The 23,260-nt window shown below is 31.8% G+C and overlaps 2 protein-coding genes across 4 annotated transcripts in view; one reads left to right on the plus strand and one right to left on the minus strand.

Annotated features, from left to right (window-relative positions):
• LOC129917870 (hillarin) overlaps positions 1-3,448 on the plus strand; it is a 55,362-nt gene extending 51,914 nt beyond the window's left edge. For both annotated transcript variants that reach the window (XM_055998065.1, XM_055998073.1), the window contains 2 exons: positions 2,828-2,994; positions 3,056-3,448. In XM_055998065.1, coding sequence (XP_055854040.1) covers positions 2,828-2,994; positions 3,056-3,197 — 309 coding nt within the window. In that variant the 3' untranslated portion in view covers positions 3,198-3,448. The remainder of the gene's footprint in view (positions 1-2,827; positions 2,995-3,055) is intronic.
• A 4,851-nt stretch (positions 3,449-8,299) lies between these two features.
• Positions 8,300-23,260, minus strand: part of LOC129917880 (uncharacterized) — a 52,328-nt gene continuing 37,367 nt past the window's right edge. For both annotated transcript variants that reach the window (XM_055998083.1, XM_055998092.1), the window contains 4 exons: positions 14,567-14,698; positions 13,500-14,495; positions 10,290-10,459; positions 8,300-9,426 (listed from right to left, as the gene is read on the minus strand). In XM_055998083.1, the coding sequence (XP_055854058.1) occupies positions 9,396-9,426; positions 10,290-10,459; positions 13,500-14,495; positions 14,567-14,698 (1,329 nt within the window). In that variant the 3' untranslated portion in view covers positions 8,300-9,395. The remainder of the gene's footprint in view (positions 9,427-10,289; positions 10,460-13,499; positions 14,496-14,566; positions 14,699-23,260) is intronic.

Below are 23,260 nucleotides of genomic sequence, written 5' to 3' on the forward strand. Positions count from 1 at the left end.
TAATACTTCGCTTACGAACGTTTTAGTGCAGTTAAAAACTTCAAATCGTTCTCCCTAACTAACTAATGTTTTCAAAGCCGGTGCCCCTCCCATAACTTCAAAACTACTCCACCGATTCTTTTGAAATTTGGAATACTATTTTTTTTACATATTTTTAAAGGTATCCCTGGAGAAACTTTTTCAATAAAATAATATTTATAAAAATCTATAAGTTAGGGTCGCTTTTGAGGAGTTTTTTTTTAAGGGGTCTTTATTTTCGGGGTGCAAACTTGGGCAAACTTCTGAAATGCAAGTTTGTTCTACATATCCAGCAGTTAAATAATATACAAAAAATAGAGTTGCATATACAATAAAATTTTTTTTAGAATACCATTCATACCTTGATTGTCGATGTCCATATCAAAATTTTTCACCAAAATCACTTGAAAGTTAAAAAAAAAAACACTTAGAAAATTCACTTTAAATGGAAAAAAATTCGTGTTTACCCAACAAATAGTCGTTTATTTATTTGTGGGGTGGAGATTTTCATGGAAAAGCGATGCAACAAACAATAAAATTCGCATATCCAGTCAGAAATAGACAAGAGTTTCACTCAAGTTCTTTTTGTCATTATTCATATATTTTAACAACTCGCCATGTCGCCTTGTCGCAATTTCGCCTTGTCGCCATGTCGCCATGTCGCCTTGTCGCCATGTCGCCTTGTCGCCATGTCGCCTTGTCGCCATGTCACCATGTTGCCTTGTCGCCATGTCGCCTTGTCGCCATGTCGCCTTGTCGGCATGTCGCCTTGTCGCCATGTCGCCTTGTTGCCTTGTCGCCATGTCGCCTTGTCGCCATGTCACCTTGTCGCCTTGTCACCATGTCGCCTTGTCGCCATGTCGCCTTGTCGCCATGTCGCCTTGTCGCCTTGTCGCAATGTCGCCTTGTCGCAATGTCGCCTTGTCGCCATGTCGCCTTGTCGCCTTGTCGCCATGTCGCCTTGTCGCCATGTCGCCTTGTCGCCATGTCGCCTTGTCGCCATGTCACCATGTCGCCTTGTCGCCATGTCGCCTTGTCGCCATGTCGCCCTGTCGCCTTGTCGCTTTGTCGCCATGTCGCCTTGTCGCCATGTCGCCTTGTCGCCATGTCGCCTTGTCGCCATGTCGCCTTGTCGCCATGTCGCCATGTCGTCATGTCGCCTTCTCGCCATGTCGCCTTGTCACCTTGTCGCCATGTCGCCATGTCGCCATGTCGCCATGTCGCCATGTCGCCTTGTCGCCATGTCGCCTTGTCGCCATGTAGCCATGTCACCTTGTCGCCATGTCGCCTTGTCGCCATGTCGCCTTGTCGCCATGTCGCCATCAGAGAACCAAACGAGTCGAGTATTGTTTACGAACATCGAGTGCTTACTCGAAAAAAAAACGATCTCGAACAAACAGAATCAACACAACTCAAATATGTTCGAGCTTTCCTGTTTAGGAGTATGATGACTCGTAAGTAATCCTACAATCTTTTTAACGGTTAAAGCAATTAATTTGCTGCCAGGGAACTTTTTATAGAACGTTTAAGTCCCTACAAGAAAACATCTTGCTAATTTGAAAATATTGAATTTTCAGTGAATTAGAAAATTTTGAAATTGAAAATTGATTTTTTAATTTTTTTCTCGATTTAAATCGTGAATAACTTCTTTAGAACTCAATTTAGGGAAAATTACTATGAGACCTTTTTTGTAGAGAATTAAATTTCCTATAAGAATCTGTCGTGGTTTTATTTTTCTATTCACTTATTTGCTCATCACAAAATTCCAAAGTGAAACAGTCAAATTGAAAAAAAACACTTCGATTTAAAAAGCTTAATTACTCGAATACGGCTCGTCTGACGAAAATTTTCAATTAGATCTTTTTTGTAGGAAATTTAATTTTATATAAGAAAAAATGAACAGAAATTTATTTTACTTTGATCGTCTAGCAGTTCTGTTGTAAAACATCATATCATGTATAAAAATAAAAAAACACCGATGATAGACCTCTTAAAATTTTTTTTAACGGCTCAAATTTTCACCAAATTTTTTTTTCATCATCCTGAACAAGATTTTCGAAGTAACTTTCAAAAAAAAAAATATTTTTTTTTTTTGGCCCAGTCTTATATACAATTATTTTTTTTTTAGAATACCATTCATACCTTGGTTGTTGATGTCCATAGGTATTAAAATTTTTCACCAAAATCACTTTGAAGTAAAAAAAAAACACTTAGAAAATTGAAAAAAAAATTCGTGTTTAGTTATTCGTTTATTTATTTGTGAGGTGGTAAAGGGATGCAACAAACAATAAAATTCGCATTTCCAGCCAAAAATAGACAAGAGTTTCACTCAAGTACTTTCTGCAATTATTCATATAATTTAACAACTCTATTAATTTGATTTGCTTAAAGTATGAACCAGTTCTGGGGGGGGGGGGGGCACGTGCCCCCGTGCCCCCCCCCCCCCCTGGATCCGCCGTTGGAGATAACGATGGAAAGTCATTGACATTTATGTATATCGTGTTGACGGGTTCAAATATCGAAATACTTCTAAAAAAGATTGATATACTAAAATTTTATATGCAGTGTTCAAATGTACCCCGTGTTCAAAACTGCCCCACTCTCCCCTAAACTTAACAACTTTATCATTAATTCCTCAATAAATTTTCGAAAATCATTCACAACATGTCATGTTAAAAATATTTATTATAGGACCTAGCTATCTTTTGTTTTTCGGAAGAACACCTCAGCTCTTTTGTAATGAATTTTTGAATTACTTTAAAAAAAAAATTGTCCCTATTTAATTCTTGATGTTTTTATATCCACCTAGGAACCACTTATTTTTGCTGGACGGAGTTTGGAGTTACAATTCCGTATGTCTCGACCATTGACTGATTTTATGGCAACTCTACACAAAAATGGAATCGAGGAAAAGAAATTATCTAAATATGTTGCACATACAAATACATCTGATGACATCGTTACTTTTGTTATAACGTAATATAAACTTAATTTATTATATTATAAATCCAAATTAAAGCTTTAAATTCTATTTCAGATTCCCAGAAGAAGGTCAGTATGGTCTTGATATTTACACCAGAGAAGTTGGAGTCACAGTACAAAACAACAATTCACCTACTGAAAAACATCTGTTGACGCATTGCTGTAAATATTTGATAAACTCTTCCAAGAGAAAATAAAATATTTTTTAGTAGTTTTCCAAGTTTCTAACTGTTGACTTTTTTGTTTTTTTTTTATATGTGTAATAATTTTAATGTATTTAACCTTAACAAATATTTATATATACATTCTAGTATGTAGAGTATTAATACATGATTTTTTTATATAAAATTAAATTTAAATGAAACTCTAGTTACTCTTAACAAATTATACTGATGTTCAAATATTAAAAGAATAAGCTTTTATAAATAAAACAAAAAAAAAAAAAATAGATAACACAAATGAATTTATATAAATTGTAACAGTAAAATTCATTAAGAAGAAAGGTGAAATATTGAAAAATTGTAAGAGAAATGGTGCTTTTTTTTATTAAGTTTCGAAAACGAAAAATAGCAAACTAGTAATAGTCTAAGAGCCGGCAGCATATTTTTGCAGTTTTGATATAACCGAAATTCGAGTGTGCACATATCTAGATATGCACCACAGTATATCAACGGAAAAAGTCTGGCAGTGATCTTTTTCAGCTTTCCCTTGCCAGACGCATCCAAAGTGCAGCAAAAAATCAATTTTTGGCGTTTTGGTATAACCGAATAAATGATACACCAAAAAATCATAAAAAAACCCCTGATTTCGAATCTGTGGGTACCGCAAGTTTCTTTTTCAGCTTTCCCCCCGCCAGACCGCTTTAAAGCATTTTTTAGTGCATTTTTCTAATAAAAACCCTAATTACTTATTTTCTGTTAGGTATAACCGTATGATGGTAACAAATTAATATTCTATGTCTATTCCAGGTCTAGAAAATATAATTTTTAGCCAGCTATTTTTCAGCCTTCCCTCTGCCAGACGCATCCAAAGTGCAGTCAAAAATCAACTTTTGGCGTTTTGCTAGGTATTACCCCAATAAATGATACACCAAAAAATCATAAAAAATCCCCTGATTTCAAAAATGTGGGTACCAGAAGTTTTTTTTTAGCTTTCGCCCCGCCAGACCGCTTTGAAGCATTTTGAAATGCATTTTTTTTAATAAAAAACCTAATAGCTTATTTTCTGTTGGGTATAACCGTATGATGGTAACAAATTAAAATTCTATGTCTATTCCTGGTTTAGAAAATATAAGTTTAAGCCAGATATTTTTCAGCCTTCCCTCTGCCAGACGCCCTTAAAGGTTTCCCAAACAGGTTTTTCCATAGAAAAAACACCTAGTTTCTGTTTTTTTCTTATAAAATTTAAATAATATTTTTTTGTTTAGAGTAACCATATGATGGCCAAATATTAACTTTCTCTGCCTTTTCCTGAAAATGTAAGTTTAAGCCAGTTTTGTTTCAGCCTACCCACTGCCAGACGCCCTAAAAGGTATCTCAATAGTACGGGAAAGTTAGATTTTGCTATATGGGGCATGGGGGTCTGGGAAAAAATCCGAAATGCATTTTGACTTCAGGGCTCAAAAGGCATAAAGACACGAGTCGTAAACCAAATTTTGTTCAATGGCACCAAGAGTCATTTGGCCGCCATTTTTTTTTAATACAAATTTTAGTTTTTCACATAACTCGCGTATTTTTGAACCTACAGAAAAAACAATGTATGACAAACTTGAAATAATTTAATTTTCTACAATATATGTTAAATAACATTTTTCGATTATCCCTTTGGTTTAAAAGTTAAGTTGTTTTTTTTTTAAACGTCAAAAAGTGATTTTCTTATTTTTGTCATATCTCTTTTACTTGAGCGTTTTTTAAAAAATTTGTTCGTAGTAAAAGTTGTAGATCTTTTAATTACCTTCATTTGTTACAATATTGGTTTTACGATTTGACAGACCGTTTTCGATCTGTAGGCAAAAAACTTCAAAAAATTGCAATTTTTTGTATAGGGACAAACAAAATGGTTCTTGGTGCGGTTGTACAAAATGTGGTTTTAGACTCTTTCGATCCCTGGGCTTATGCTCTTTTAATCCCTGAAGTCAAAATGCATTTCGGATTTTTTCCCAGACCCCCATGCCCCATATAGCAAAATCTAACTTTCCCGTACTATTGAGATACCTTTTAGGGCGTCTGGCAGTGGGTAGGCTGAAACAAAACTGGCTTAAACTTACATTTTCTAAATCAGGAAAAGGCAGAGAAAGTTAATATTTGGCCATCATATGGTTACGCTAAACAAAAAAATATTATTTCAATTTTATAAGAAAAAAACAGAAACTAGGTGTTTTTTCTATGGAAAAACCTGTTTGGGAAACCTTTAAGGGCGTCTGGCAGAGGGAAGGCTGAAAAATATCTGGCTTAAACTTATATTTTCTAAACCAGGAATAGACATAGAATTTTAATTTGTTACCATCATACGGTTATACCCAACAGAAAATAAGCTATTAGGTTTTTTATTAAATAAAATGCATTTCAAAATGCTTCAAAGCGGTCTGGCGGGGCGAAAGCTAAAAAAAAACTTCTGGTACCCACATTTTTGAAATCAGGGGATTTTTTATGATTTTTTGGTGTATCATTTATTGGGGTAATACCTAGCAAAACGCCAAAAGTTGATTTTTGACTGCACTTTGGATGCGTCTGAGAGAGGGAAGGCTGAAAAATAGCTGGCTAAAAATTATATTTTCTAGACCTGGAATAGACATAGAATATTAATTTGTTACCATCATACGGTTATACCTAACAGAAAATAAGTAATTAGGGTTTTTATTAGAAAAATGCACTAAAAAATGCTTTAAAGCGGTCTGGCGGGGGGAAAGCTGAAAAAGAAACTTGCGGTACCCACAGATTCGAAATCAGGGGTTTTTTTATGATTTTTTGGTGTATCATTTATTCGGTTATACCAAAACGCCAAAAATTGATTTTTTGCTGCACTTTGGATACGTCTGGCAAGGGAAAGCTGAAAAAGATCACTGCCAGACTTTTTCCGTTGATATACTGTGGTGCATATCTAGATATGTGCACACTCGAATTTCGGTTATATCAAAACTGCCAAAATATGCTGCCGGCTCTCGGTCTATAAAGTTTATTTTTTTGTAAAGAAAAAAAAAAAAAAAACAAAAAGTACAACGCATAGAGATCATTGAACATTAAAAATGTATCAAACTTTTAAAAATTGTTGATCTATACTTGTTAATGTACATAGAAATAATGATAATTGAAATAATTTAATAATTTGGTCTAAACATTTATATATTTTTATAACCTAGGATTAAAATTACTGAAATTTATGATATTTATTGAATAAACTTATATAAAACAAACAAGAAAATTTTAATTTTTTTTATTTGTATTCATTTTATTTCCGAAAACCATTATTTAACGCACATTCTTCACTTCCTACATATTCATTCGGAACTAGTAATATTTTCATGAACTTTGAATTTCGTAATAAAACATTTTTAGTACGAAGGGATACTTTTGTTCGGTATTCGTAATACCGTTATAATTTAGATAAGAACTCCAGGTCTGAAAAGAAACAGTCGCCCAGGTTCTGTTTTTCGATCAAAAGTTAAAATTAATCCTTTTTGTATAATAAAATTGTCTTCAATAAAAAAAGAACAATAATAAAAAAAAATTTTGTATCAAAATTTTTGTTCCTTCCAAAACAAAAAATATTTTCTTCTTGATTTAATGCAACTGCAAAACTGCAATGTTTTAAATTATTTTGAGCAGACACCATTTAATTAATAATAATAATTAAAACTATACAATTTCATGATGACAGGCAAGACTTTATATATAGCGACTGAGTTACGGAGAGCAAATTAAAGAAGATCACGTTTTCGACAATCTTTTTTGCGATTATCGTTTTCGGCCATCAGGTGAAATCAGAGCACCAGCCATGTAAAGAATTTTATTGTATTAAATAATTTCTTCGCATTCTTTTTTGTTTTTTATTTTATTTTAATTCTTTAAGCTAAGTATACAGTTCTTCTAGCAAAAAAAAAATTCCAATGCATTTCTTATGGGAGAGATTTTATCCGAAAAAAAAATATTTTTTAACTCACCACAGCTGTAAACCAAAATCGAAAAAAAAAATTTATATTCACCACGATTTTTTTCTCTCAAAACAATGTGCAGCCCATTGTTTTTGCGGAAAAAAACTTACAATTTTCATCTGTTTACCACAGATATTTTTTTTTTCAAGAAAAACATTTTTTTCTTCACCATTTATTTTTTTTGTATCAAAAAGAACTGAATACTAGGCTTTAGCACGAAAAAGCGACAGTAAAAAACCAAAGTGTTTGAAGGTTTCACTTTTAACACGTGTGAATTACACACCATGCTTCATTAATTTTTAAAATTGAAAATAAAGAAATTGATTTGGATAAAACTTAAATGTAAGATCGAAGAAAAAACAATTTTCTGCAACAATGACGATTGAATACTAATTGTAGATAACAATATCTGCGTCAGGATACATCGGCCCGCTCACATCGAGCGAATGGACGAAAAACCTTCATCCGATTGGTGTTTTTTGCAACCCCCTCAATTTCGAAACGGCAACGTAACAAACCTTCAATTCCAAAACATAGCGGATAAAAGATCAATCGGTGCAGAAGTTTGGAGGTATCACGCTAGGAATCGTAAACGAAGAAAAGCCGCCGTTTTCCACACAGGGACGCTTTATGGACCAGGAACCGGTTAAGTAAGTAGTTAATTACCATTTTCGTCATAAATGACTATTAAAAAACGTCTTCAAAAAAGGCTTTAAAATGACAAAATCGGTTCAACATATGCATGAGCCCCTGCAATTATGTTTGTATTAAGATATTAGAGGGTTTGTGCTGTTAGCTAATAAGGGGCAGCATTGACTGCACAATTATAAACCACTTGTACTTTAAAGGGTTCATATTTTAAAGCATTTCATACACTTATTGTTATTTTCGATGCTCTCTTATTTCTTTTGTATGTGTCGTTTTTTCTTGCGAGATGATGAGTTATTTTTTAACATGTGGTCGACAAGAAGAAACAATAAAATGTTGCGTTTGAACCTTTAATTTACCCTTAACTAATAAAAACACGAAATTTTTTGATCACCCTGTAATTTGATCACTCGTTGGGTTTTTCTACAGTAAATTGTTTACCTGAAAATTTCTACATTACATCATACGTCCAGTTAAAAAAAAATAGTCCAAAAAACAAAATTTTTTTTTACAAAATCAAGCGATCGCTTTATTGACTGTTTTGGTAAGACGTACATGATTAAGAAAATGATTTTTTAGCTTAACATATTTTTTGTTTTCTTTTGTGTACAATTTTTCGCTTTTATTTTAAGCATTTTTGTTTTTCTTCATTTTTGTTTTTTTAAAACTTAATTTTAAATTTTCCATCAAGTAAAAGAATTACTATTTTTCTGACTACAAAATTGCAAAGTTTTTGCAGCTGCACGTTGTTCTAGTTTTTTTTTTTAAATTTATTTTTTTGTTCATAGAGTATAGAATTTACTCGCGCTTAAATTTTCAACAGACAAAAGTTTTTTTATATACTACATTAGAAGTTAAAAGTTACTATTTTTATTTTCTAAACAAAAATCGTTTTAATGGCTATGTGTAGCCAAGTTTCATCTTTACTTCATAATACAATATCATCATCATCAAAAGCTCTACAGAATTATAATTCAATTTCTTTTTTTTATTAAGATTTAGATTTATTTTAATGTTTTGTTGGTTGTTGTTGGTATTGTGAATTAAAGACTTAGTTTTGTTTTTCTTTGAATATTTGTACTCGTGATTTTCTGCTATTTTTTTTTGTTTTTCTTTTGTATGTAGATATAAACGTGATTTATAAAATTTTTTGCATTTTTTTATTTTGTTTTTATTTCTTGTAATTCTTTTACATGCAGTGGACTTCATCATCATAATAATTGTTTCTTAGATTCTAGACAAATTTTTAATTTTTTTTAATTAAATGTGATAAAAAGTAGTCGGTTAATTATTATTTACTATGGTGGAATACAATTATACATTATATATATAATAATAAAAATAATTATTAATGTAAAAAGGGATTTGAGTTGTTGATGTTGGTGTTGTTGTTGTTGTTATTGCTGTGTGAACAGGAAAGTGATGAACATTTACTGTTTTCTATGCTTATTGTTCAGTGGCTCTGTTCGGTTCGGTTATTCTCTTCTTTGTCTCTCTCTGTCACTCTACTTTTTACTCTTCTTATGCTCTGTGTTTTTGTTGATGGTATTATTATTTTGTTTTGTTTTAGTTTCGATTTTAAGTTTAGAATTAAAATTTAAAAATCATTTCTCCTGTTTTCATGTACACTGAAAAGAGAAGAAATTTATGAAAAAAAAGTCTTAATTACAATTTTCTGTTCATTGTTGATTGGATTGGGAAATAAACAAATGAACATTATTATAAAAAAATATATATACATATATATTTGAAAATTAATTCAGTCAGCAATCAATATTATTTTAATTTTTTTTTCGAGCACTTCACATTTTGTTTGTTAATATTTTAATCAAATTTCATACACATCACAGCACGCCAGTATTATATCCCACAATGTTTTTTTAGAGACAAAAAAAATATGTATAGTATGTATAAATATTTATATATAAAGTTACGACACATATCCCATGTTATATAGACAAAATGCAATACCAAGTTGTTTGAAATAGAGCATAGAGTAGGATGAAAGCTGTATCTATAAAAATATGTACATACATGATGAATATTGTTATTTGAAGCGAGCGATGTTATGAGAACAATTTTAAATTAATTTTTTTTCATGATTATTATTTTTTTTTTAATATTATAAAACAATTAATGAAGATAGCGAACACACATTGTAGAAAGACAAGGGATTTATTGTTAATTATATACCCAAACAACAAAATCACTAGTCTTCCATACAAAATATGTCAAAGGGTCGTTAAATAATGATGAAGACAGTTAGTAACAAATAGAATGTTTTTTTATATTTTTTTTTTTTTTTTGTTTTGTTATTTTCTGGATTCATATAAGCACACGGACACGAGCATAATTCCGTTTCACCACAAGTATTTTAGTTTAATATGATTTTTATTTGATTGCGTTTGATTATGTTAGTCACAGTTTGTATTTTTTAAATAAGTTAAGGACATAAAGCATTGGATTAATAAATTGTTTAAAAAGTACTAACCTCTGTTGGAGTAGATACTGGGCCATTTGTATTTGCTTTGGATTACCAGAAATGGTAATAATTCTATCGGTGGATCCAGGTAGTGGCTCATCAATGGTAATGTATGCGCCGGATTCGTTACGGATGCGTCTAATGCGACCGCCTCCCTTACCAATTATAGCACCAGCGAGCTAAAATTATATAATTATTGAATTAATATAATATTTTAATAAATTTAAGGAATAATAATTTGTTGAGATGGTCAGTTAAAAATATGAATGATGGATGATACATAAGGAAAGCCATTAAGCATTATGGTGTTCAAAAGAAGTTTCTGTTATATTTCTATCTCTAATCATTTTTAAAGCCTTTTGCTGAATCTCATTCAAGGGAGTCAAATTGTTTTAATAGCCAAAGGAAGCCCTAAAACTTATCAGCATTCTGCCGTTCAGTAAGTAGTAAGCAGCTGGTTATTAAAATGAAGCAAATATTAGGCTGTTCAGTTTCCTCAATTCAAAGATGGAGAAACAGACAACATTAATTAAGGTATTAAATCCACCCATATGACTTTTATTTAGCAACAAACAAAGAAGAGACTTATCGAAAGCGTATTGATGCAGAGGTCCGTTTGGTGCCCTTGTTCCAAATTCTGTCTCAGAATAAGTCTAAAAACTTGAATTTACGACACATTTAAACTGTTTTATTTGAAATACAATCTGTTAAACACTGAAAGTTATAAGAGAAAAATACAAATCAGTGTGTCTTCAATGTTTGTATGAAGGATTTTAAGATTGCTTCCAGCACCTAAAGGTCAGTTTTTTTAGTGCAAAATAAACTCTGCGTAAATGGTGGATTAGTTTATCCTGTCAAAAAAATTTAACCAATAATTTTTAAGTTCAATATTAAACCCTTTTTGAGCTATAAAAATATCTTGTGGATTCAAAATTTCAATGGAAATTAATGTTTTTCTGTTTTCGCATAAGTGTAAAAAAAAAAAAACTGAGACTTGAAAATAACAATTTAAGCTTTTCTAAGATTTAATATTTTGCTATTCCGAGTTGATGAAAGCACTAGTTATTTTTACAGAAGAAAATTAAGATCTCGTCAGACTAAAAATAGGTTGGAAAAGTCCCAAAGGGATTTCAGCTTTCTACGTTTTTGGATGTTAAAAAAATCAATTTTGATTATCTGACAATCCTCTAGCTCGGTTATTCATCAAATTAGATTCTCCGAATCTTAATAGAATCTAGCAAAAAATTAACTACAATATATGTAATTACCAGCATCAGAGTTGGGAAGTAATGATTCGAAAAAATTTTAATTACAATTACATGTAATGGAAATGTGCAACATTTTTTTCAATTACATATAATGAGTAATTGAAGTTCTTCAATTACCCATTACATGTAATTGAAAATTGTCGATTACTTGTAATTCAATTACTTTTATGTAATTGAAAACAAAAGTAATTATCAAAAAAACAGTAATGATTACTTTTTAAAGTAATCATTACACGAAAATGTAATTAATTGAATGTTTTTCTTCAATTACATTTTACGAGATAATTTGTAAATGGTACGGAATTAATATGTTTTGTCATAAGATGCCATGAAAAGTGTTAGAGTGGCTTCAAAATATCTTCAAGAGGTTATTACTTACTACTTGGGCTTACTACTTGGGACCTATTTCAGAGCTTACTTCATTGTTTACATCAGCTACATCAATCATTTTAAACATTAATTGCGGCGGCCTGTTGGACTTTTCGAAGCAATTTTTCGGACATTTGCACTATTTAGACCATTAAAAATATTTCCCGACGGTCAATCGAACTCAACTAATGATTTTTGAGGTTGCTGATGTAGTAAATGTAGTTGAGGTAATAAGCTCCGAAACACGCCCCCGGTAAATACTGAAAATCAATAAAAAACTGCACTGAAAGAAGATTCGTAGAATATTTAACAAGACCTTCAAAACTTAATTCATGGTATGAAATGACGACTCCAAATTGTCATATCGTCACCCGAGAATTTTTTTGTCTTAATGGCCAATTTTGGTATTCTGGAAAATCGCATTTTAAGGTTTTCGTTATTAAAAAAACACAGCGAAGAAGTTTTTTCAAATTTATAATAGAATTTTTTGTGAGATATCTCATTATTTTTTTTGTCAAAGCATTCTTATTTGTTTTGGTTTTCAAAATATCTTGGTTCTTATTCAAAATGAGTCTGTCGTAAACTCATTTTTAACGACAATTCAATACTAATGTGATGCTTATTTTGTGAATATACGACACCTTCATGCAAAATTTGGTTACTCTATTAATTTTTAAAGGTTTTCTTCTAGTAAGTTTGCAACTATTATAATGATTTTTCGAGACTTTTGAGGTAAGTTATAGAATGGCAAAACGAAGATATTGAGCAAAAAAATTTCTATTAGCATTCATTCCGAGGTTTACTCCTTTTTTCACCTTGTTTGACTGTATTAATTACATTTGATAGAAATTTTTCCAGGACAACATAAAAACGTATGTGATAAAAAAAAATATGAAAAATTAAAATATATCTCCAAAATTAGAGCTTTCAGAAAGGAACCAATGCAAATTTTAAGCTCACTGAGCCCAAATACTTTAGGTGTGATATACATTTTTCTGGAAAATTTTTAAAAACGCCTAAAATACACGAAACTTAAAAACACGAATGAACATGTCCCCAAATGTGAAAAATTAAGTATTTCAACTGCTGGTAGAAAACCAATGCGAATTTTGGGGATTGTGAACCCAAATCCATAAAATTTTATATAAATCTATGTGCAAAATAAAAAAAAATTTAAAAATTTTGGCCAGTGTAATTTATAAAAACATGTAATGAATTACAATTTAAGTAATGAATTACAGAAAAATGTAATTAAAACTGTTTTTCATTTCAATTACTTTTGAATCCATTACTTTTTTCAATTACATCTGTATAGTAATTGAACTTTTTCGATTACAATTACAAGTAATGGGAGTATGTTTTTTTTCAATTACAATTACCTGTAATTGTAATTGAAAAAAGTTCAATTACTAATTACATGTAATTGAAATGAAATCTGTAATTAATTACAAAAAGAAATCATTATTTCCCAACTCTGACCAGCATATTTATAATTTAAATTATTTTAAGTAAAACCCGTATGATAAATTTCATCCAAACCATCTCAACAAAATGAATAAAAATCACTAAATAATTTACTTACGTCTTTTGGAATCGTTACTTGGGTACTGTTCTTGGGATCATGCTGTGTTTGACCTCCTCCATTCATGTTATTATTACCACCAAACGATCCACCTCCGCTGCCGCCACCACTTTGGCCTCCTCCCATTCCACCGGAACCGCCGCCGCCAAGACTTCCCATACCGTTTCCAAGGGACGATCCGCCGCCGAATCCACTTCCACCTCCACTACCACCTCCGCCTCCACTTCCTCCAAATGAACCACCTCCTAGGTTGCCTCCTCCGAAGCCACCACCACCTCCTCCTGAATTACCCATGGAGCTACCGCCTCCGAAACCTCCTCCCGAGCTACCTCCAAAGTTTCCTCCACCAAGACCACTACCGCCAAAGGAGCCACCGCCTCCTCCACCCATTGATCCACTTCCACCGAATCCACTACTGCCTCCACCGAATCCACCTCCGCCTAGACTTCCACTTCCACCACCGAAGCTACTATTACCGCCGCCAAAGCTGCCTCCCCCACTGCCGCCGAAGCCACCGCTTCCACCTCCACTTCCTCCACCGAATCCACCAGAGCCTCCTCCGCCCATTCCACCACCGAAGCCACCACCGCCTCCTCCCATACCACCACCACCGCCGCCGCCGCCACCACCGTTATCACTGGCCCATGGACTAATATATTCTCTATCGCGCCGACCACCACTTCGACTGCGGTCTTCGTTGCGACCACCACCTCGACCGCGATCATTATTGCCTCCAAAGCGGTTGCCACCATTGCCACCGCCTCCACCACCGCCGCCGCCACCTCCTCCCATTCCACGGCCACCACCGCCGCCGCCACCACCTCGACCACCATCGAATCGAGACTGACGTTCACCGCCACGGAATCCGCCTCCGCCATTGTTACCACCATTCTGTTGGCCACCGCCGCCACCACCTCCATAGCCGCCGTATTCATCAGAATACACGTCATCGAAGTTGATAGGATCATAATTGTATATCATTCCTTTGATTGGGGTCTAAAAAAAAAAAAAGATGAAATAGTACCGTGTAAGAATGCGATTCTAAATTTAGCAAGACAACGACTTACCTCCCGGGTCAAAGTAATAACATCGCGTACAGCTTCTGTACATTGATCAGACTTTCCAACAATTTGGACAATGCGGTCGGTACTTTGCGGTGCTGGTTTCGAAAATACTTTCAAAATTCTGCAGCCGATTTTCTATAAAATGCAAAATAAGAAATCAAGATTAAAAATATAGAATGGGTGTTTTTATGCGGGGCATATTCAAAAACAGTGTTTGAACTGCTATTTAGAAAAAATGAAGTTTTTTCAGGTTACAACAATGAATATGCCCCACTATAATAAGATATCAATATGTTGTGTAGCTTTGTTCAAGTGAATTTCTTTGAATATTATGTAAGAAATTTTGTAGTTTCCCATCAAATGATATTTTTATGCGAATTTGACTGAAAAAGCAAGTAAGTTGTTTAACTACCAGATTCTACTTTCATTCAGGATATCAGAAAAAAAGACAAAAGTCGTTTTTTTCTGCTTAACCTTTAAACTATTCCTTACGAATTTTAGCTTGTTGATTCCACTTCTAAGGTAACTTAAACAAAACATATCTTTTCACATTCACATTTTTTCGGGTTTTTGATGCTACGAAAAATAGCTGTGTTTTATTTTCCTCGTGATCCGGATCAGATCACGAGGAAAATAAAACACAGCTAATATTAAAACTATGAAAAAAAATTATATTTTGGGTTGTTGAACGTAATCCAAAACTGATGGATTTGTTCTTGTCGAGCTGACGAATTTTCGGTACATGTGCAAACATACATACTTCAAACATATTTCAAATAAAAAAAAAAATGTTTTGAACTCAATTCAACCAGAGATCATATTCAAATATCAATGCCATAGCCATACAAGAGAATAATATTTGGAGTTCTTAAAATTGAGAATGAATAAACATTGCAAAAGCTTTTGACTTGCATAATTAAACCAAAAAAAAAAAAAACTAACTATCAACCGAATTACTCGACCATACTGGATACTGGACCAATTCAAAGAACCCTATAAATTTATGTTTTTGTAAGTTATACAGGGATTGTAGCTTTGCAAACATGCATCAAATATATGGATATATTTTCAATCCTTGCGATTCACACACAATACGATTTGCAATAACAAAACAGATGATGCAATCTTTAATTTAAAAAAAAAAAAAAAAAAAACAAGAAAAAGAAAAAGAAACAAAAATTCACAACATCAAAAGAGAGAACAAAAAAGAGGAAATTGGATATAAAGTGATGCAATTTTCTGAAAGGGTTTCCTATTCAACTTTTCTTTTTTCCTTGGTTGATTGGGGAGCAAAAATATGAGCACGTCGTTGTGCGTATATAAAAGTCAAAAAAAAAAGGAACACAAGGACACTAAAAAAAGGAAAAACTAGAAAAAAAGAAACAACAAACATTTTTGCTAATTGAATTGAAATTTATCATTTTTGTTTGGTGGTTTGAGTTGAGTATTTACATACTCGTAGTTAGCAACTTCTATATTTGATTAAATATGAATGGAAATATTTTTCTATTTATAAAAATAGTGAAATTAAGTTGAATCAACTTTTTTGCTGAGAAAGGATTAGATACGCTAATTACAACCAAAATAAAAATAGAAACAAATTTTAATTAGAAAGAGATACAGAACAGAATCCAGAAATGAATAATTAGTTTTTTTTTTTTTTTAATTTTGTTTATTGCATATATTGTTTCAAGGTTTTTAAAGATTTATTTTTTTCAGTCAGCAAACAAAATAAAGAAATATTTCAATATTGATAATGAAACTTTCTATTTACCTTGTGGGGATAAATTTGTTATGAAAGATAATTTTTGAAAGTTTGAAAAGGATTATTAAGGAAAGTGTTGTATAAGAGATTATCAAAGTCATACAAAAAGTGCTGTTTTTTGATACGAAAAATAAAATTTAAATTGGATTTCAATTTTTTTTCTTTTTCAGCGTTTTCTAACTTAGTGCCCTAATAGAACCTTGCTAGAAATCTTTAATGTTCAAAAAAAAAAAAAAATTTGAATGAAAACAAAGACCTTTGTACAGAATAGTTTCGTGAGAATTGTTGGAACAAATGCATTTGACAGTTTTAAATAATCAATTTTCAACTCAAAAGCATGTGTATAAAAACGTTCAGCTGTTCAAGAATGAGCAATGCTTTTTCGGAACAGAAATTTTTTCCAAAAAAAAATGTATTGATTGATTTCTAAACAGGCTCATTAAACAAAACTATTAAGTGAAGTGAATTTAGGCTTGTACTTTTCATCCGCTCATAACAAATTGATTGAGATTTTTCGAAGCTTTTTTAACTTTAAGTTTAAATTTAATGAAAATATCTAAAATAAAAAAAGTTAGGCCTTTGTTTTGTAAGCAATCAGAAGTAACTTCTTCGATTTTTTTAATGTCTGCTTTTTTAGCAAAAATTAAATTAAATTTTGCTTGAACCAAGTCATTCAAAGTGTCAGTTAACAGATAAAGATACATAATTACAATAGCGCAAAAACATTTAAGACTATTTTGATGTCTAAGAAAATTCAAATCTCTCTTGGTACTAAAAACGCTCAATTCTATATTTCCCTGGATTGCATTATGCGACTACAACTGTTTCAAGCCAAAAATGACATTTTGGACCGTTTTAAAAATTGAAAAAAAAAAAAACTTCTTGGTTTGGGAATGAAATACATTTAGAAGGATAAAGATATTTTAGGTATAACCAATTCAAGCACACACTTCTTCTATAAAAATTCTGCCCATAATAATAACACAGATCTGAGGGTCGATTCTTGATCTGTAAAGCTGTGGATTGAAAATTGGACACAACATTTCTTAAGGAAGTAACTTCTTCAAGAAATTTCAATAATTAGTAATAATGAAAATAGACCCTATTTAAGTTAAAAGGTAGACTAAATTGAAGCACATTTCTTTTCATAAGAAAATAAGTTTTTCGTATCCATAAACTAAATTCCTCAAATAATTTTATAATCATTGTAGAAGGATTCGTATCAGCCAAAGGAATCTTAGAAACGAATCTATAACTCAACACCTTTAAAATCGTCAGCACTATTTAATGAGTTCTTGACGTTATCTACTTTTATTTCGCTATTAATAAAATTAATCCAAAAATATCTGATTTTATCAGAAATAACTACAATTTTCCATTCGCATTAAGGTTACTTATCTTTTTTCAAAATAAATGAAATGTATTTCAATGGAAACGGAAGGTTGTGGTTTCTTCATTGCGAGAATATCAATTGACTACCTGTATACAATGAAATTGGTATTGGATTCACCAGAAATACATATGTTATTGGATTTTAAACAATAATGTACTTAAAAGAATCCATTCAATGCGAAATGATATCGACATATAATCGAAAAGGTGTGTTCTTTTTTTTTTTGCAATTATACTCTCGTACATGATTGGCATGGATATGTGCACAAAGAAAATTAATTCCAAGAACTGGATAATACCACGCTGTTGAATGTTACGTTTTCGAAGATCTGCTTTTATGTGCAAATATTTTCTTGGGTTGAATTTTTTTGTTCTTTGCTTTAAGGGCGAAAGGATAAATAATTTATATTTATAAAATTATGTTTAACTATTTTGGGTATCGTATCTGATGCATAATTATTAATTTCAAGAAGCATGCAAAAATTTCAGAGCCGCATCCTTGTAATACGCTGGTTAGCTACAGATTGGTGTGATCAATTAAAATTAAAATTTTGACTTTACCAGTTTTTCACAACTACAACTGGCAACGAGTCAGTAGCTGTCATCAGCGTAATATGTCCTATCAAGGACAACTAACAAGAGGATCAAAAAATTTAAATGATTTGATGACCATTTCTGTCGTTGGTAGACCTTTTTCAGTCACAATCACAGTAGGTACAATAATTAACTTTGAAGAAGAATTTTTATTTAGCTTAATTCAAGAATTAGTACAGAGGGCCCTGACAAAATAGAGGATTAAATATCAAAAAAATATTAAGCTGATGCAGAATTAACCAAATATGGGGGTGCTTTACATTAACTTCCCACAGAAAAATTATGCCTTATTCACTTTACTATTCGAATTAGTGATTTTCCGTCACTCAAATGATTACTTTATTTGAAATTTTCATTAATGAGACAACAGTTTGAGTTGTTGCTATATTTTTTTCTACTTTGTTAACTCACCACAGCCTTGATTTTCCATGTTTGAAATCATTAGTCATCCTTAAATTCGAAAGATGCCAGTAATTTTTTTAACGGCAAAAAATGCCTTCTTAAGTAGGCCACCATTACTTGCCGATATAGATAATCCATCATTCGTCTGTGATTTCTGGACATTTCTCGTTTTTTTTTTTTTTTTTTGGATTCGCCACAAAACCCGATACAACAAAAACTTTGATATTTCCATTTCTTGTCTCATCATGTGCTGTGCGGCGACGACCACCAAAACTTAAGAACAGGAAGTCGGTTTTTTTCTTTCTTAACAATTATACTCGTATATCAAAAAGCACATTGGGGACGAACAAAAATTATAAGCAGGAACAGGATTTAGCAGATACACAACGTAAGCGAAAAAAAAGGATCCGAAACTATTTCGTCTGTGTAGTGTAGGTTTTTTTTTTTTTGCTGGTCCGTTCTCTCTGATGAATACAGATATTTTCTTTGTTTTCTGTCCTGCTGATGGACGCAAATACCCCTCGGACTCCGCTTCTCTTTTAACTTTTATACAAAATTGATATCGTGTTGTAATCCTCTCAATTATGTATAAATGCTTAGAAATAAAAATTTTTTTTTTTTCTTTTTTCTTCAGGATAATAAAAAAAAATGTATATTCAACACTAGAACGGATGAATGAAGGGAATGTTCAGAACACACAACGACTAAGAGTATCCTTTTGTAAATATAGTTGGAAGAAAAAAATAAAAAAGTAGGTATTAAATCCCGTTTGAACAGGAAACACTCGAATAAAGCCAACTCGTTTGGCTTTTTACTTAGTTAGATAGCCGAAGCCGAAAGGAAGGAAGATGATCCAAGGTACGATGTGAACGCGACCACTGTTAACTACAAACTGGTTGACTAACTGAGATCTGAAGAATGAAATGCTGCTCCTTTCCTTCTACACAGAACTGAACAGACGACACAGCAGAGCTCAGAGTGCGAGCGAATGTAGTATAGAAGAATAGAGGAGCTGGAGTACAAACAGGATTAAAGTGCAGGCAAGAGAGTGTTACTAGTCGTCATCGTCGTCATTCACTACAGGATATCAATTTGTTGTTGTTGTTTTGCCCATATCCTTTATCATTTCAAAGGACTCTCATGGTAAAGTTATAAAAGGAAGGACGAGGGAAAGAGAGGCAAATCTTTTATTTATTTTTTTGTTTAATATGTATGAAAATATATCTCAAAAGTTTCACATATATATATATATTTGTATGTAGGTATGTGTATAAGTTGGTAGGTATAAAATACCTACATACTTATAATAGAGAGATGAATAGAAGACCGGTGGATGCAATGCGCTTGCGTTTGATCTTTTTTTTTTTTTGTATTTTTGCTTCTCAATTTCTGTGTTTTTCTCGTCCTTTATTCCCTCCATCCCTCCCTCCTCAGCAGCAGTCATCCCCGTTTCCTTCATTGTTTTTGTAGTAACTTTTTTTTTTTTGGTGTTGTGAAATTTTTGAAAACAATTCCTACACAATGGTCATATGTGCATTTATATTTTACCTAACTACATTGCCATAACCAGTACACAAAATAATTGCATAGACGTTTTACTCATCGTAATCGACATTTTAAACGCATGCAAGCATAAAAAATAAAACTTGAACTATGTAGCTCTAGGGGTTTTGTTGCGGCTGACTGATGTAGTCATCTTTCAGTTATATATATAATTTTTTTTTATTTTTAAGTTAAGTTGGTGGGTTTTGTGGAGTTTCAAAAACCCATAGGGTAAATTAAGTTTGAAAGTTTTTTTTTGTTTTGGTGGACTTTATTGAGTAAAGAATGTTTAAGTTTTGTCTCAAAAAAAAAAACAATTGTGTGTTTAGGAAGATTTAAGTTTGAAAATTGATGAATTTCTACATTATCTTATCAACCGATAGCAATATCAAAAAAGGTTATACTTTTCACAGCTTCATGATTATATCTAAGAACCAATTTAATTACTTTATTTGCCTATTTCTAAATTTTTACAATAAACCATCAAAACTGTAGCCGGAAATGCATTGTTATATTCATTTTTTGAACATTTTCGTAAAAAAAAAAACTAGCAACACTGTAGTTTGTAATACCATAATGGAGTGTTTTAAATGCCTGTTCCTTGAATTAAGGCGAAAAATAAGAACTTTCAAAATTATATTTATGGTTTTGAAACTTTTAAAAACACATTTCGGTAGAAACCTTCAAAGTGGCTTTTTATACAAAAAAAAACTAAAATATCAAAACACTAAATGGATTCACGTTATATTTTTCCCGCGCAGTCACCCTCATAAACAGGACACACTCAATAAAACTTTCGTCGTAAAAAAAAAACAACAGAAACCTTTCTAACACGTAGTTAAGGTTCTAGTTTAATTAGTATTTAACAATAGAGACAGTATTTCCACGGAATAAATATACTCCTTTTTTCCTATTCTATACTTTTATTTAATGAACGCAGCAACCACACCCTGTTTGTTGGCTCAGCATTAATCCTTTTGACTAAAAATTTCTCCCAACTACTTTGCTGACTCAATAGAAAAAGATTATAACATGAGTCAGATTATAGAAACATATTTATTTCAATCGGACTGACCTTGATACAACGAACGAACCACATTAGTTTCCTCTTTTTTTTTATAAACTTGGGGTGTGAATTTATCATTTTGATACGAATTATTGCTTTTGACTCTTTTGATTTATAAATTTATAGAAATAGAATGTGAACAGGTTTGGTTATGGAAAGGAATTTTAGACCTTGACAAAATTTGAAGAATTGACTGGGTATGTCTAGAATCAAACATCACTAGGGGCACTATTAAACCAAGTTTACTATTGATTATATTTGATTTGGAAGTGCTAAGTTACTCGTAGTTTTGTAATGACTTAAACTTTATCTTAAGGTATTTGTTAAAATATGTCACGTTTTCTTTGTCAGGCGACTCTATAAACAATTTCCTTTTACCATATTTTTTATATAAATGATTCATTTGTCAGAAATACATACTCGTATCTATGCAGTTCATCCAAGTTTACTCCCTCAACTTGTTGAACTAACCCTGAGTTAACTAACCGATTGAAATTGTTAAAAAAAAAAACTTGCTACTCAAAATGGATGTTTAAAGTTTAAACCCAATACCACTAAAAACTAAAAGAAGTCGACATTACTAAGGATATTCACACAACTTTTTTCACAGGTTATGGTTATTTATATATAAAGGGATTTATTTCTATGGAAACAATTGTGTAAAAGACTATGTTTTTTATTGAATTTTTTTTGTTAAAAAGCTTTAAAGATGACTTTCCTAAAGGCGATACACGTTATGAATCATTATTGGCCATCATTTCAATATGTTTCAAAGTAGTGAGATTTCAAATAAAGCTGATAACTTAAGAATTATTATGAAAATCAAAATTATTATTAGCCCCACATCTAATTTATCTATTGGAGTTCATATTTTTTTTGATAACCGGTAATTCTTCAATTAAAGACTGGATTACAAAAGAAAATAAAATACTTTGTTCGAAATTCTGTCCAAAATAGGGTGAAACAGTTCTTTTAAGCTCAGTTTGTTTTTCTTTAATATAGAATTTTTGCATTGTTGTTTGTGTAGCACGTGGAACTTCACATACGCTGTCACAAGGATTGAACGTTGGAATAGAGGATTTTCTGAACCAAACGTTTATCTAATGATGAACTTCAAAGAAAAATGGGTCAGTAATTTATAGAAATTATTTCTCAAAGACATAAGTTCAAAATAAAAATGAGAATTTTTATGTATGTCTATCTTAAAAGGCTTAAGAATCTAAATATCTTGTCGTGATTATGCAAACTCTTTCTTTAATAATCTGTGTGTGAACATATCATTGATAGTTTGCTATGCATTTTAAGTATTTTTGAAAGGAACCATTAAATTTATTGAAATATATTTCATATCTAACCTACACACATGGGTATATTACATTACACGAGTATGTATATAATTTTTATATATTTCAGATTTTCCTGATTCTCAACTCAGCCCTTGAGTGTTCTTTTTCAGTTATAATTTTATTTTTTTTTTTTTATTTTTAAGGAAGAGAATATAAGAAATGCATGCTGTCAACGACAGTGAATTGCCTGTTCAGTGTTCACCCATATACTTGCGCATATGTACTTATATAAATATACAACATACAACGTTTGGATATTAAGGAGGACGAATGAATTGAAGCAAAAAGGAACCAACGACAAGCATGTGTTCACTTTAACTTGTAGGTACATCCTGTGTAACCGGAATAAATTGTGAACTCTTAAACTCTCATCCGCTTGCTTTCCCTTCTCCTTCGGTTCGCTGTCATACTCGTCGTCGTCTTCGTCTTTCTTACGTCTCACTTTTCTTTTTGATTTCAAAATTATTCGAATTACACATTTTTCTAAACTTCTTTTTTTTTTTTGCTGTACCTTCCGTTCAACGCAACATACAATCTTCAAAGACGTATGGAACTAGAAATGAAAAAAAATTACTTGTAGGAAAAACGAT

Source organism: Episyrphus balteatus, chromosome 1 (genome assembly GCF_945859705.1).
Source record: "Episyrphus balteatus chromosome 1, idEpiBalt1.1, whole genome shotgun sequence".
In the NCBI taxonomy this organism is placed as follows: Eukaryota; Metazoa; Arthropoda; class Insecta; order Diptera; family Syrphidae; genus Episyrphus; species Episyrphus balteatus.